At 37.7% G+C, this 13,122-nt stretch overlaps 1 protein-coding gene across 1 annotated transcript in view; it reads left to right on the top strand.

Moving 5' to 3' along the window:
* Positions 1-8,577: 8,577 nt before the first annotated feature.
* ITSN2 (intersectin 2) overlaps positions 8,578-13,122 on the top strand; it is a 120,208-nt gene continuing 115,663 nt past the window's right edge. Inside the window, exons 1-3 of the mRNA XM_023511816.1 lie at positions 8,578-8,701; positions 10,501-10,564; positions 11,415-11,578. Of these exons, the coding sequence (XP_023367584.1) occupies positions 8,578-8,701; positions 10,501-10,564; positions 11,415-11,578 (352 nt within the window). The remainder of the gene's footprint in view (positions 8,702-10,500; positions 10,565-11,414; positions 11,579-13,122) is intronic.

Raw genomic sequence — 13,122 nt, 5'->3', positions numbered from 1 at the left:
GGCTGGGGATTCGAACCCATCACCTTAGGTGTATGTGGCTGGCGCCTTAGCCGGTTGAGCTATAGGCGCCGAGCCTCATTTTGTTTTCTTAACAGTATCTTTAAGAGAGTAGAAATTTTAGGTTTTGGTGAAGTCTGATTTGTCAAAAACTTTTAATGGTTTTTTATCTTTTGTGTCCTAAAAAGTCCTGTGTAATCCATAGTTAAACAAAGATTTTCTTCTATGTCTTCTTCAAGAATTTTCATAGTTTATTTTTGTTAATTTTTGTATATGATAAAGGTCGAGGTTCTTTTTTTGTTTTTCATATGGCTATCCAGTTTTTTTATCACCATTTGATGAAAGACTGTGCTCTTATAACTTTGCAGAAAGTCAACTAATGATATATTTATGTGTCTGTTTCAATTATTGTCTAGCCAAAGTTTGACTGTTAGTGAAACTTGAGTAGATTGTAGTCCTACCTTCAGCATTTACCAACTTCATTACCTTAGGCAAATTATTTAATCTCTCTGTACCTCTGTTTCCTCACCTTAAAAACAGTGGTAGTAATAGTAATAGTTACCTCTTGAGGGTGGCTCAGTGAGTAGGGTGCCGGCTTCATATACCGAGGGTGGCGGGTTCAAACCAGGCCCCAGCCAAACTGCAACAAAAAAATAGCTGGGCGTTGTGGCGGGTACCTCTAGTCCTAGCTACTTGGGAGGCTGAGGCAAGAGAATTGCCTGAGTCCAGGAGTTGGAGGTTGCTGTGAGCTGTGTGATGCCACAGCACTCTACTGAGGGCAATAAAGTGAGACTCTGTCTCTAAAAAAAAAGAAAAATAGTTACCTCTTGGGATTCTTATGGGACTTAATTGAAGCAATACCTGTAAAGCTCTTAGAAAAATACCTGATACATGATAAGTCAGTGTTATCTGTTGTTATTTTGCCTAATAGATGAAAAAATGATATTTAGGTGTCATTTATTTTAATGTAGATATATATTGCATATAATCTTTATAACCATCTGTGGAGTTAGGTAATATTCCTAGTTTAAAAAAGTGACATCTAAAGTAAGTATAGAGAACACAAGTGTCTTAGGCATATGTGATGGAAGATAGTATAGTGTGGAGGTTAGCATACAGCTTCTGGAGTCAGGCTATCCACGTTCTAATTTCATCTCTGCCACTTATTAGTTATATGACCTGTAAAATGGGGAGAACAATAGTGCTTTAATTTATATAGTGGTGATGGTAGTGAATGAGCTACTACATGTTAAGTCTCTGACATATAGTGAAGGCTCAGGAAAGGTAATCCACTTCCATTTTGTCATGCTTTGTTGTCATTTTTGTTGTTTTTAATATCAGTATCATCAGTTTTCCAAAGTCATGTAGTGTATTAAATCAGTTCTATAACTACACTGCTTGCCTCCCTAGTCACGAGAATCCTGACAGATTTTTAAATTTCTTTTCTAATTAACTGATGAACCGAGCAGGTTTTACTATATATACGGTATTTCTTTATTTAGGAAGTATGTAGAGTTTAGCTATTTTAGGTGCATGGTTCTTCAGTACATCTGTTTCTTTATTTTTAACTCTAAACTTAAAACTTCTCTTTAAGAGAGTATATTTATATAGATTTTTTAATCCATTCACTTAGGGCTAAGAAAAATTTGTTTAACCCATATTAGTGTTAAAAATTAAATTGGGCCCCTACTTCTCAATGATACGTATTTCTGGAAAAAAAAGTCGCCTTTGTAAGGCAGAGTTTTAGACAATACAAGCAGCAAATATGTTTGAGGTTTTTGTTTTGGGGGGTTATTTATTTATTATTTTTGGAGACAGAATTTTACTCTGTCACCCTGCTTAGAGTGCAGTGGCATCGTCTTAGCTCATTGCAACCTCAAAATCTTAGGCTGCATGGGGCCTCTTGCCTGAGCATCCCAAATAGCTGAGACTTATATAAGGCACCCACCAGTATGCTCAGCTATCTTTTCTATTTTTAGTAGGAACTGTCTTACTCTTCCTCAGGCTGGTCTTGAACTCCTGAGCTCAAATGATCCTCCTGCCTCAGCCTCCTAGAGTGCTAGTATTATAGGCGTGCCTGGCCAGAAGATATGTATGAGTTTATGTATTTAAAAATATTTGGCAGAAATTGAATAAACTGAAAAGGTAGTACAAGCGAAGCATGTGATTGATTATTAGCCAAGTCAAGTATATAGAGCTTTCCCTCTTCAGAGAGCTGATATAACCATATATGAAGGATGGACAACAAAAAGATTTGTAAGTGACTTTTATGTTCCCTCAGGTTCTGATCTTGCCTCTCTTCTGTCTTTTTCTACTTCCTCTTTTTTTCTGTTCTGACATTTGCTCGTCAGTCTTTTTTTTTTTTTTTTTTTGAGACAGAGCCTCAAGCTATCCCTCCTGGGTAGAGTGTCATGGCTTCACAGCTCACAGCAACCTCCAGCTCCTGGGCTCAAACGAGTCTCCTGCCTCTGCCTCCCAAGTAGCTGGGACCACAGGTGCCCACCACAACGCCCGGCTATTTTTTGGTTGCAGCCGTCATTGTTGTTTGGCAGGTCTGGGCTGGATTCGAACCCACCACCTTAGGTGTATGTGGCCGGTGCCTTAGCCACTTGAGCCACAGGCGCCGAGCTAGTCTTTTTTTTTTTTTTTGAGACAGAGTCTAACTTTGTGACCCTGGGTAGAATGCCATGGTGTCACAGCCTACAGCAACCTCAAACTCTTGAGCTGAAGAGATTCTCTTGCCTCAGCCTCCCAATCATCAGTCATTTTTAAGTGTTTTCTCTGTGCTGGGTGTTCTGCTGGCTCTCAGGATAGTAGAATAAAACACTCAAAGCTCCTATCCTCGAGGGTTCACAGTCTAGTGGAACTGATGGAGAGAAAACAGTTACAGCATTGTCCTAAGGGCTCTGTAGAAGCACCAAGTCTCTTAAGAATCTAGAGGAGGAAGCAATCATTGTGACCTGGAGGTGTCAGGAACCTCCTGGAGAAAGTGACATCTTCCCTGGACCTTGAAAGATAATAAAGTTTGAAATGGGAGAGAGATGATGTGAATAGCAGTTTAAATAAAGGGAACACAAGTCACAAGGTGAGAAAGAGGATGTTATGTACATGGGATTCTTAAGTCTTTACTTTCTGGAGATAATCATCTATTACCAGCATTCCCTTTATCCTTGGTTTTTATTTTGTATTGTTTTTTTTTTTCTCTTGTTAAATATTAAGCAAGTTTGTGATAGTGCCACATCTTTTACCTCTAAAGTTTGTTACATAATATAATAAGTGTTCAGAAGACTTATTAAAGGTACGTTGTTCCAGAAGTAAATTTGGTTGCTTTGAAAGCTAAAACCTTTTTTTATATTTTAAGTATAATTAAGATAGATCTATTTTATATTTTGTCACTTATTTTTAAATGACAAAAATAATATTGGTACGGGGGCAGTGCCCGTGGCTCAAGGTGATGAATTCAAACCCAGTCCTGGCTAAAAACCACACACACACAAAAAAATACTGGTAGTGTAAAATATCAAGAGTTGTCAGGGAGGCAACATGTGATGTAAGTTAAGAGCATGAACTTTGGAGTTATATTCTGAAGTGCAATCAAATTCTAGCTACAAATTACCTTAGCTGTACGATGTGCAGCAAGTTATTTAAACTCCCTATGCTCTAGGTTTTTTTCTTTTTCTTTTTTTTTTTTGAGACGGAGCCTCAAGCTGTCCCCCTGGGTAGAGTGCCATGGCATCACGCTCACAGCAACCTCCAACTCCTGGGCTCAAGCGAGTCTCCTGCCTCAGCCTCCCAAGTAGCTGGGACTACAGGCGCCCGCCACAACGCCCGGCCATTTTTTTTTTTTTTTTTGGTTGCAGCCATCGTTGTTGTTTGGCGGGCCCCGGCTGGGGATTCGAACCCGCCACCTTAGGTGTATGTGGTTGGCGCCTTAGCCACTTGAGCCACAGGCGCCGAGCCTCTAGGTTTTTTTCATTCATAATATGTACAATACCTAGTCCACAGGGCTTTAGATATGATAATATCCAAATTATATTATAAAAATTGGATATGATAATATCAGTACAGTTAGCATAGTCCCTGGCATAAAGTAATGCTAAGTGGATAATAGGTACTGCTGCTACTAAGTACTACTGTTACTGTGTCTGATGTTGTTACTGGTCTTTGCAGATAAAAGATAGAGAAAGTTGTTTTTCTGAGATAGCTGGTCAAGAGTTAAAACAGTTGTAGGATAAACAGGGTTTAAAAATCTGTATATCTGTTCAAGAAAAAATGGTGAGGTGAGATGAATTCATCTTTTAACAGAGTAGGATTGAGGGATATCATCATTAAGAGAAGGAATTTGTAGGATACTACTCTGCATCATTCTCTATGACAGCCACCCACATTTTCTTGCCTTTGGACAGCACTATTTGCTAGTTGTCTAGAGTTGGCTGGAAGTGTGGAATTGGAGCAGAATATTCAGGAAGAGGTATTAATAGAAAGGAGAGGAGGAAATGTGGAATGTGAGTTTCAGGACAGTGGTTCTGAGCCTGGATATACATTCGAATCACCTGGAGAGCTTTTAAAACTTATGAAGGCTGTACTTCATCCCCCAGATTCTGATTTAATTGTTCTCAATACTGTTTGAATAGCTTTTTTCCCAAAGCTCCCCTGTGTGACTTAAATATACAATGAGGGGTTGAAAACTTCTAGTGTAGGACATTGGCTGGTCAGGTATTGCCTGCTGTGTACTTCATATTTTTAAAAGCAATTTTACATACATCATTCTTATAACAACTCATAAAGAAAGAAAGAAAGTAAAGGGTGAGGAGGGTAAAAGGCCTGCCTAAATCACAGAAATAGCCACAGATATGAATAGCACTTTCTCTCTATTCCTTTATATTTCCCTGCTCTTGTTTATGTAAGGAAAGAAGTAAAGATGTATTTAAGGGTAGGCCAGGTGCAGTGCCTTACACATTTAATCTTAGCACATTGGGAGGCTGAGCCAAAAGGATTGCTTCAAGGCTGAGAGTTTAAGACCAGTCTGATCAAGAGTAAGACCTTATCTCTACAAAAATAGAGAAGTTAGCCTTAGTGGCAGGTGCCTGTGGTCCCACCTACTCAAGAGGCTGAGATTGGAGGATCACTTGAGCCTAAGAGTTTAAGGTTATAGTGAGCTATGGTGAGGCCACTGCACTTCAGTCTGGGTAACAGAATGAGACTCTGTTAAAAAAAAGGAAAACAAAACCAAAAAGCACCCACAAACCCAATATGTATTTGAGAGACTGGGTTGGATTTTCAAGCAAATGGAAAGGATCATAAAATTGTTTGTTTTTCATGGTTTGAGAAAACCCCAAACATTTCCAGGTTTAATAGATTATTTTTCACTTTAATACATCTGATAATAAAAGAATACCTTCTGAAGCAGTTGATTCCCTTTTTGTACAGCTCTAATTTCCTTTAATATAGTGATCCTGTTCCTGGTTTTTGAAGGGATTTCAAGTAATTGTTTAGTTTTCTGTATAAAATTTTAAAATATTTAAGATTGCTACTATGTCTTCTTTAATCTTTGATTCTTCAGGCTTAATAATTTTAGTTCCTTAACTGCTTCATTGAGTAGTTCAGGCCCATTATTTTCTTGATCATCTTTTTCTGGAGCTGCTTTGTTATTTCAGTTAAAATGTGTACTTACATCTCAACACCTGATCTGGTTTCAAAATAGTGACTTAAATTCATGTTTTCTTTCTTACCCTTTCTGGATCTTATTATCAAAGAGAACATTAAAAAAAAAAAACCTCAGATAGCCTTAGAAAACAGAAAAGGCCTCATCCCATCAGTGTACCAGAAACTTGGAGAAGTTTCTAGAAATGATGACGCACCTTAGATGGGATTCAGCATATACAGGTTTGTATCTGGTAAATGTAGGGCTTCAGAATGGGGGGCTGGAATCCAGGGCAGAGAATGGGACTGCGGGCAAGATCAAAGGGTTTCCATGACTCTTGTCAGTGCAATTGAAGCAGTTTTCCACAGAATTCAGTCTCAAATACAGCATTTGTTGCAAAAATTAGTTAAAATTTTAATGAACTAGTAGAAGACAACTGAGGACTAGTATGTCAGTCTGGAACAAATGGGGGCCATGTAGACGTTACATTTACAAGCTCTTTCCTGGGGAGTTTACATTTGTAAGCTCCTTCCAGGGGGCATCAACTGGGTACTAAGCACAACAGTTGCTTACTGCATAAGAGATCAAAAGGAGTCCCCTGGTGTTGCTGGCAGCTCTGGGGATATAGGCTTGAAATAGTGTGCACTTCCCTGGATCTTTTCGTCTTGTTATGCTAAAGTCTTAACCCACTAGGAAAGGGTCAGCATATTGCTGTCCCAGAAAGTGACAAATACACCTTGCTTCTGGGGAGAACAGAAGAAAAACCTCTCTCCCACTGAGGGAGGGGAAAGAAACCTTCTTGGGCTTAAAATCCTCTATCAGTATCAAACAGGGGTATCTTCGTACTACTGTGGGGAGCACTCAGAAAGTCCTTCCTAAGATGAACCACCCATATAAGGAGGAGTTTGGATGCCACAGGGAGAAAGGGCAGGAATGCTGAGAAATCCACACTCCCAGAGCCCAGGTGGACGGGGCCTGCTTAAGATTGAGTATGGATCATACCAGCAGAGAGCATCTTACGAAAATCACATCCATAGGCCAGATGCAGTTGCTTACACCTATAGTCCCAATACTTTGGGAGTCTGAGACAAGAGAATTGCTTGAGGCTAGAGTTTAAGACCAACCAGGGCAACATAGTGAGACTCCTGTCTCTCTAGAAAAATAAGAAAATATTATGAGTGGGTGTGGTGACTCATGCCTATAATCCTAGGACTTTAGGAAGCTGAGGCAGGAAGATTGCTTGAGGCTAGGTGTTTGAGACTATACAAAAAATTAGAAAAATCAGCTAGGTATGGTGGCATGCTCCTGTTGTCCCAGCTACTCCAGGGGCTGAAGCAGGAGGAAGGCTTGAGCTCAGGAGTTGGAGGTTGCAGAAAGCCATGAGATGACACCACTGCCCTCTAGCCAGGGTAGAGTGCTGGATGCTCCATGGGTCGAGCATTCAGACTCCAAAAGGTGGTTCAGTGGCAGATCATCAGTCATAAATCCTTGTACTGTCTTCAGTACCCAGGGTCCATTTTTGTTGGAGTTTACCAGCTACCATTAAATACGTGGTAGAGGTATTTAATTTAGTTAGTAATAGTATACCAATGTAAATTTCTTTGTTTTGGCAAATGTGACACAATCATGGATGTTGTTAACATAGTAAAATTGGGTAAAGGGAATAAGGAACCCTGTTGTACTATCTGTGTAACTTTTCTGTAAATCTAAAATTATTTCAAATTAAAAACTTATTTTAGGCTCAGCGCCTGTAGCTTGGTGAGTAGGGCGCCAGCCACATATACCAAAAGTGGGTTTGAACCTGACCCAGGTCTACTAAACAACAATGACAACTGTAGCCAAAAAATAGCTGGGCGTTGTGGTGGGCGCCTGCAGTCTCAGCTGCTTGGGAGGCTGAGGCAAGAGAATCACTTAAGCCCAGGAGTTTGAGCTTGTTGTGAGCTGTGATGCCACAGCACTGTACCGAGGGTGACATAGTGAGACTGTGTCTCAAAAAAAAAAAAAGCTTATTTTAAAAGTATCAGATGGCTGTCTCTAACTTCCAGGGTAAAGACCAGACTTTTGGGTCTGGTATTTAAGACCCTTTACAATTCATCCCACCTGCTTCTTTCTTCCCACTCTCACATGGCACTGTCACTATGAGACTGCTCAGTGCACTCACAGCACCTTGCACATGCCTTGACGCTTCATGCCGTGTCCTGTTTGTGTGAAATGTTCAGGTCCTACCTCTCCACATGGCACAATTTAAGCCAGGTTTCAGGGTTCTGCCTCATTCTTACCTTTCCTTTTATCTCATCCTTGGTGCTCAGAATTAGCATGGCTTTTGGGGTATGTATTTTGCTTAGGATTCTTCACAGGTTAACTCTAAATGTTGGTAGTTTTCTAGAGTATGAATTCCTTGAGGATGGGAGTATCTTTTTGTTTTTTTATTACCAGTATTTACCTTGGTTTCCATTTCCAGTGAGTGCCATACAGTTATTTTCAATAGATATTGAGTGAATGAGTGTATATTGTTATTGTAGGGATCTACTTTGTGTCACGCAGATATTAAATACTATGGCTGGGTGTGGTCCCTCCTGCCTGTAATCCTAGCACTTTGGAAGGCTACAGTAGAAGGATCATTTGCGGCCAGGAGTTGGAAACCAATATGAGGCCAACATAATGAGGCCTTATCTCTACAAAAATAGAAAAATTAGCTGGAGTGTTGGTGTATCCTATAGCTGAGGTGGAAGGATCATTTGAGCCCTGGAGTTTGAAGTTGCAGTGAGCTATGAAGACACTACTGCACTCTAGCCCAAGTGACAGAGCAAGATCCTATCTTAAAAAAAGTGATAGAGCAAGATCCTATCTTAAAAAAAATACTGTTTTAAATGGACGCTTATGATTTATATTTACATTTTAGAATTGCATTTTGAATTGCATTTCATATATACATTATGATTTCTTTGTCTTCCACTTATGTTTTAGGAGGGCCAAACATGTGGGCTATTACCTCTGAGGAACGTACTAAGCATGACAAGCAGTTTGATAACCTCAAACCATCAGGAGGTTACATAACAGGTTTGTGTTTATAATTTGTTTTATTTGTGAATTATCCTTTTCATATAATATATTAGAATTAGCTTTGACTACCATTAAAATTTTGTTCAGTGATAAAAATTCATATCAATCAGAATTCTAGAATAAAAATAATATTAAGTTTGTATTTTTCTTATAACCATCTTAATTTGTTGTTTTGAATTTGGCGTATGGAAAATGTTTCCTGAGTCCTAAATGATGATAAAGGATTTCTGTTGTTTAATTTCACATTCAACTGTCTAGAAAAATTTCAACTTATTCCCTGTATCAGACCCATATCCTGGAAAAGAATCTAGATTTTTTTTCTGGAATCTGTTTTCATAATTTAGCCACTGTCTTTGAGGCTATACCAACTACTGATGATTGATGCTAGCCCCTGTTTTGCAGAAAGAGACCAGAGCCAAGAGGGGGTTAATTTAGGTATTACTTTCAAATTTTTTTCTGTAAATGATACTTTCTTCCTGTCCAAAGCACCCGAGGAGTTTATATACAGTCTTAGTATATAAACAATAAAATAAAATAATAGTATGTAAATAATTATGTGTATTAAAATTTTATTATATGTTAGGTGCTATGCTAAATATATTATCTCATTCAACTGTCAGAGCAAACCTATGACTACTTTTGTCTGTATTTATAGATGGTGAAACTGAGATTAAAATTTGTTATGTAATTTTTTAAGTTTACAAAGACGGCTAGGGTTGATTTGGGCTTTATTTTTTTTTTTTTTAATTTTGCAGTTTTTGACCAGGGCTGGGTTTGAACCCGCCACCTCCTGTATATATGGGACCAGCACCTACTCCTTTGAGCCACAGCTGCTGCCCTTGATTTGGGGTTTGAAACCACTTAGCTTAACTTTGGAATCCATTCACTTAATCATTATAATTTGATGTAATTTGTATTCCTATCATAATTAAGTACCTTACCTGGTACTAGGATTGATTACTCCGCTTACAAGTTAATAACCATTCATGGGTATTTGCAGAAGACTCAAGGCTTCTGAGTAAGAGACAGGGGACTTTATTACTAGTAGCACGTAAGCATTAGCATATTTTTGTGAACTTCCTTTGTTCCCTAAGCCGTGATAACCTGAAACCTTCCACAGGGACAATGCAGACAGCCCAGAGGATGCTACATATGTTGTGATTGTGTTACAGGAGAGGAACACTGATTTGAGAAACCGATCTTTACTGAGCAAACAGTAAAGCAAGTTTTTTTGTCTTTTGTCTCAATGGGAAACATTACCTCATTCCTCAAGATTCCATCACTGCAGACTCAGGGGGAGAGAGTAATTAAGGTCTTGCATCCTTGGCATACACAGCAGGACATGTAGGTGTGTGAGGAAACTCATGGAAGACTGTCTCTCCTAACACTCAGGACTTTTTCTATAGAACTCTTTGAGGGAATAGTTTTTTTGACTCTAAATCTTACTAAATAGAAATATGTTAGGCCCCAATTGTGGAAAAACTCAGATGAATGATAATGATTTTTTTCATCATTGATGGATGGATAAAAGAACTTTAGATATGACTTATTTTAAATATCTAAGTTTTATTAAAGTAGTGTAAATAATTTTTTTATATTTTTGTTTCATTTATTCTTTTTATTTTTTCTTTTTTTGAGACAGAGTCTCACTATGTCACCCTTGGTAGAGTGATGGTGGCATCACAGCTCACAGCAACCTCAAAATCAGTAATATACGCCCATGATTATTGTTCAGAGTCATTGAACTAATTTCATTTACTAATGTGCTGTTTGGTTTTTGTTTTTATTACCTTCAGGTGACCAAGCACGTACTTTTTTCTTACAATCAGGTCTGCCGGCTCCTGTTTTAGCTGAAATATGGTAAAATTTATTCTTTCATAATTGAACTTAAATTTATGAACGTTTGTTGTTGTTGTTTTTACAATTTGTTGTTAACATAAACAGTGGTTTTTAGGTAACAATATTTCTTCAGTTTGAAAATAAATTTTTTTGAGCAAATGATTGAAAATAATTTGGATTTAGTTCCATGGGACAAATGTCTCATTTCATTAGAATTTCTTTTTATTTTTATTCTTATTTTAATTTTTTAAGAATTTCTAAGGAAAGACATTGTATACTTTATCATAAAAAAAATTCCTTTATAATTTGGTAGAATCTCAAAGTCTTCTTTTACTTTATAGTTTTATTTATTTCATCATCTGTAAACCTCAAATTAGCCTTCCCTCCCCTGCTCCTACTTTAAAGAAATTATTCTCTCTAATACCTGTTTTTTATATAATGTGTATATACAATGTATAACAACCCTTACCCTGTCTATCTTTCTACTTGGAATATTCTCGTGCCTGGAAGAGTGCGGGGCACATAGCAAGTATTCAAGTATTTGAACAAATGTGTAAATTAGAAATTTATTAAATAAGTTAAATTTAGAAGTATTATACTCTTGATTTTTTTTTCTTACCCACATTGGTGGAATTCATCCCCAAAGTCTCTAGATTCTGTATAGATAAGCAGTGTTCTATTGGATGCTATCTCTGGTCATTATTTCTTAACATGCAAGCTTAAGTTTTTTTAAAATTTATACATTTTTAAAATTAAGTGATGATCTACATGTGAATGCCAAGTCGTTTTTATTTTATTAACCCCTGAAGTAATGGTAGTTTTCTCACCTCCATACCTGCATACCAATCTACTCACCTCATGTTTCTTTTAGGGCTTTGTCAGACTTGAACAAAGATGGGAAGATGGATCAGCAGGAGTTCTCTATAGCTATGAAACTTATCAAACTAAAGCTTCAAGGACAACAGTTGCCCATAGTTCTTCCTCCTATTATGAAACAACCTCCTATGTTCTCTCCTTTAATTTCTGCTCGGTTTGGTATGTATTTATTAATTTAATTACTTGTATTTGATTATCAAATTTGATTTCTAGGCATACTATTTGGGGATTAGAAAGAAATTTGTTGGCACAAAATGGCAATACCCAGACTCCAAATTAATTTTCATGTCTGAGATAAGAAATACTAAACTCACTGTCATAAGTAGGTTGTCCATGTGTCCCAGTTGTCTAGAGACAGTTCTGGTTTATGCCTGTTGTCCTGGTATCTGGTCTAGTTGGTGCCCCCTTCCCAACTCCTAGATGAGTGATAAATTATATGGTCCCCATAGGTATAGCTGATCCTAAATACTATTCTTAATTAGTTTGTTCTATATGTATAAGCAATATAGAAAAAATTTGAACAATTTTAAATTCATCTGAAATGGTTTAATTTGGGAGGTAATTTAAAATTATGTGTAAGTGGAAATTTAATTTTAAGGTTAGTTAGCTAGCCAGATTTATAGCTGAAAGTTTCAGACTTTGGGCTAGTTTGTGTGTTCATAAGAGAAAATAAGTTAGTATCAATTTTGATTAGCCAGTTTTACATGTGAAAAACACTTATTTTGAATGGAACATTCAGTTAGTTATCTGTATATATCTGAAACATGTTCCTTCACTCTAAATGTTAGATCTTAAAATACGAAATTCTAGAGCTAGACATGGTGGTATGTACCTGTAGTCCCAGCTAATAAATAGACTTAGGCAAGAGGATTGCTTGGGGCCAGGAGTTCCAGGCTGTTGTGTACTGTGATTATTTCTGTGAATAGCCACTGCACTCCAGCTTAGTGCAACCCCCATCTCAAAAACAAAACCCACAAAATTCTTCCTTTGTTGCAGTGAACTCTAGAGATAAATACCAAATCAATGTGTAACCATATTTGTATATCGTACTTACTATTCTGCAGTTAGTAAATAATCACTTTGCTTTTTTAAAAGACTTGTCCTTGAATTCACGGTATATTATTTATAAGAAAAGTAAAATATGTGGCACACTTTCTTGGAAATAATGCAGATGCATAAATGGGGCTCCTAAAGTGTCTACTAATTAGAACCACATTTTTTGTTCATTTTTGGAATGCATGTATGTGTGTATTACTCAAGTAACTTAGTAGCACTGTATTTGTTAACTTTTTACAAAAAATAACTCATTTAGTCAGGTAATACATTCTTTCTTTGAAGTACTAATATTTAATTGGAAAAGGCTAGTTTTACTCACAGTGAGAGAAGAGAATCTTTAACTCCTTAGTAGGCATTTTCTTAGTTCATATAGAATATTAATATTAAAAGCAGTAGTTTAGGCTTAGCACCTGTGGCTCAAGAGGCTAAGGCACTAGCCACACACATCTGAGCTAGGGAGGTTGAATCCAGCCCGGGCCTGCCTAACAACAATGATGGCTGCAACCAAAAAATAGCCAGACGTGGCGGGCACCTGTAATCCCAGCTACTTGGGAGGTGGAGGCAGGAGAATCACTTGAGCCCAGGAGTTGGAGTTGCTATGAGCTGTGATGCCACTGCACTCTACCCAGGGGGACAGCTTGAGGCTC

The sequence above is a fragment of the Otolemur garnettii genome, unplaced genomic scaffold (assembly GCF_000181295.1).
Source record: "Otolemur garnettii isolate 467f Iridium unplaced genomic scaffold, OtoGar3 scaffold00022, whole genome shotgun sequence".
NCBI lineage: Eukaryota > Metazoa > Chordata > Mammalia > Primates > Galagidae > Otolemur > Otolemur garnettii.
This window is presented reverse-complemented; position numbering and strand designations above follow the sequence as displayed.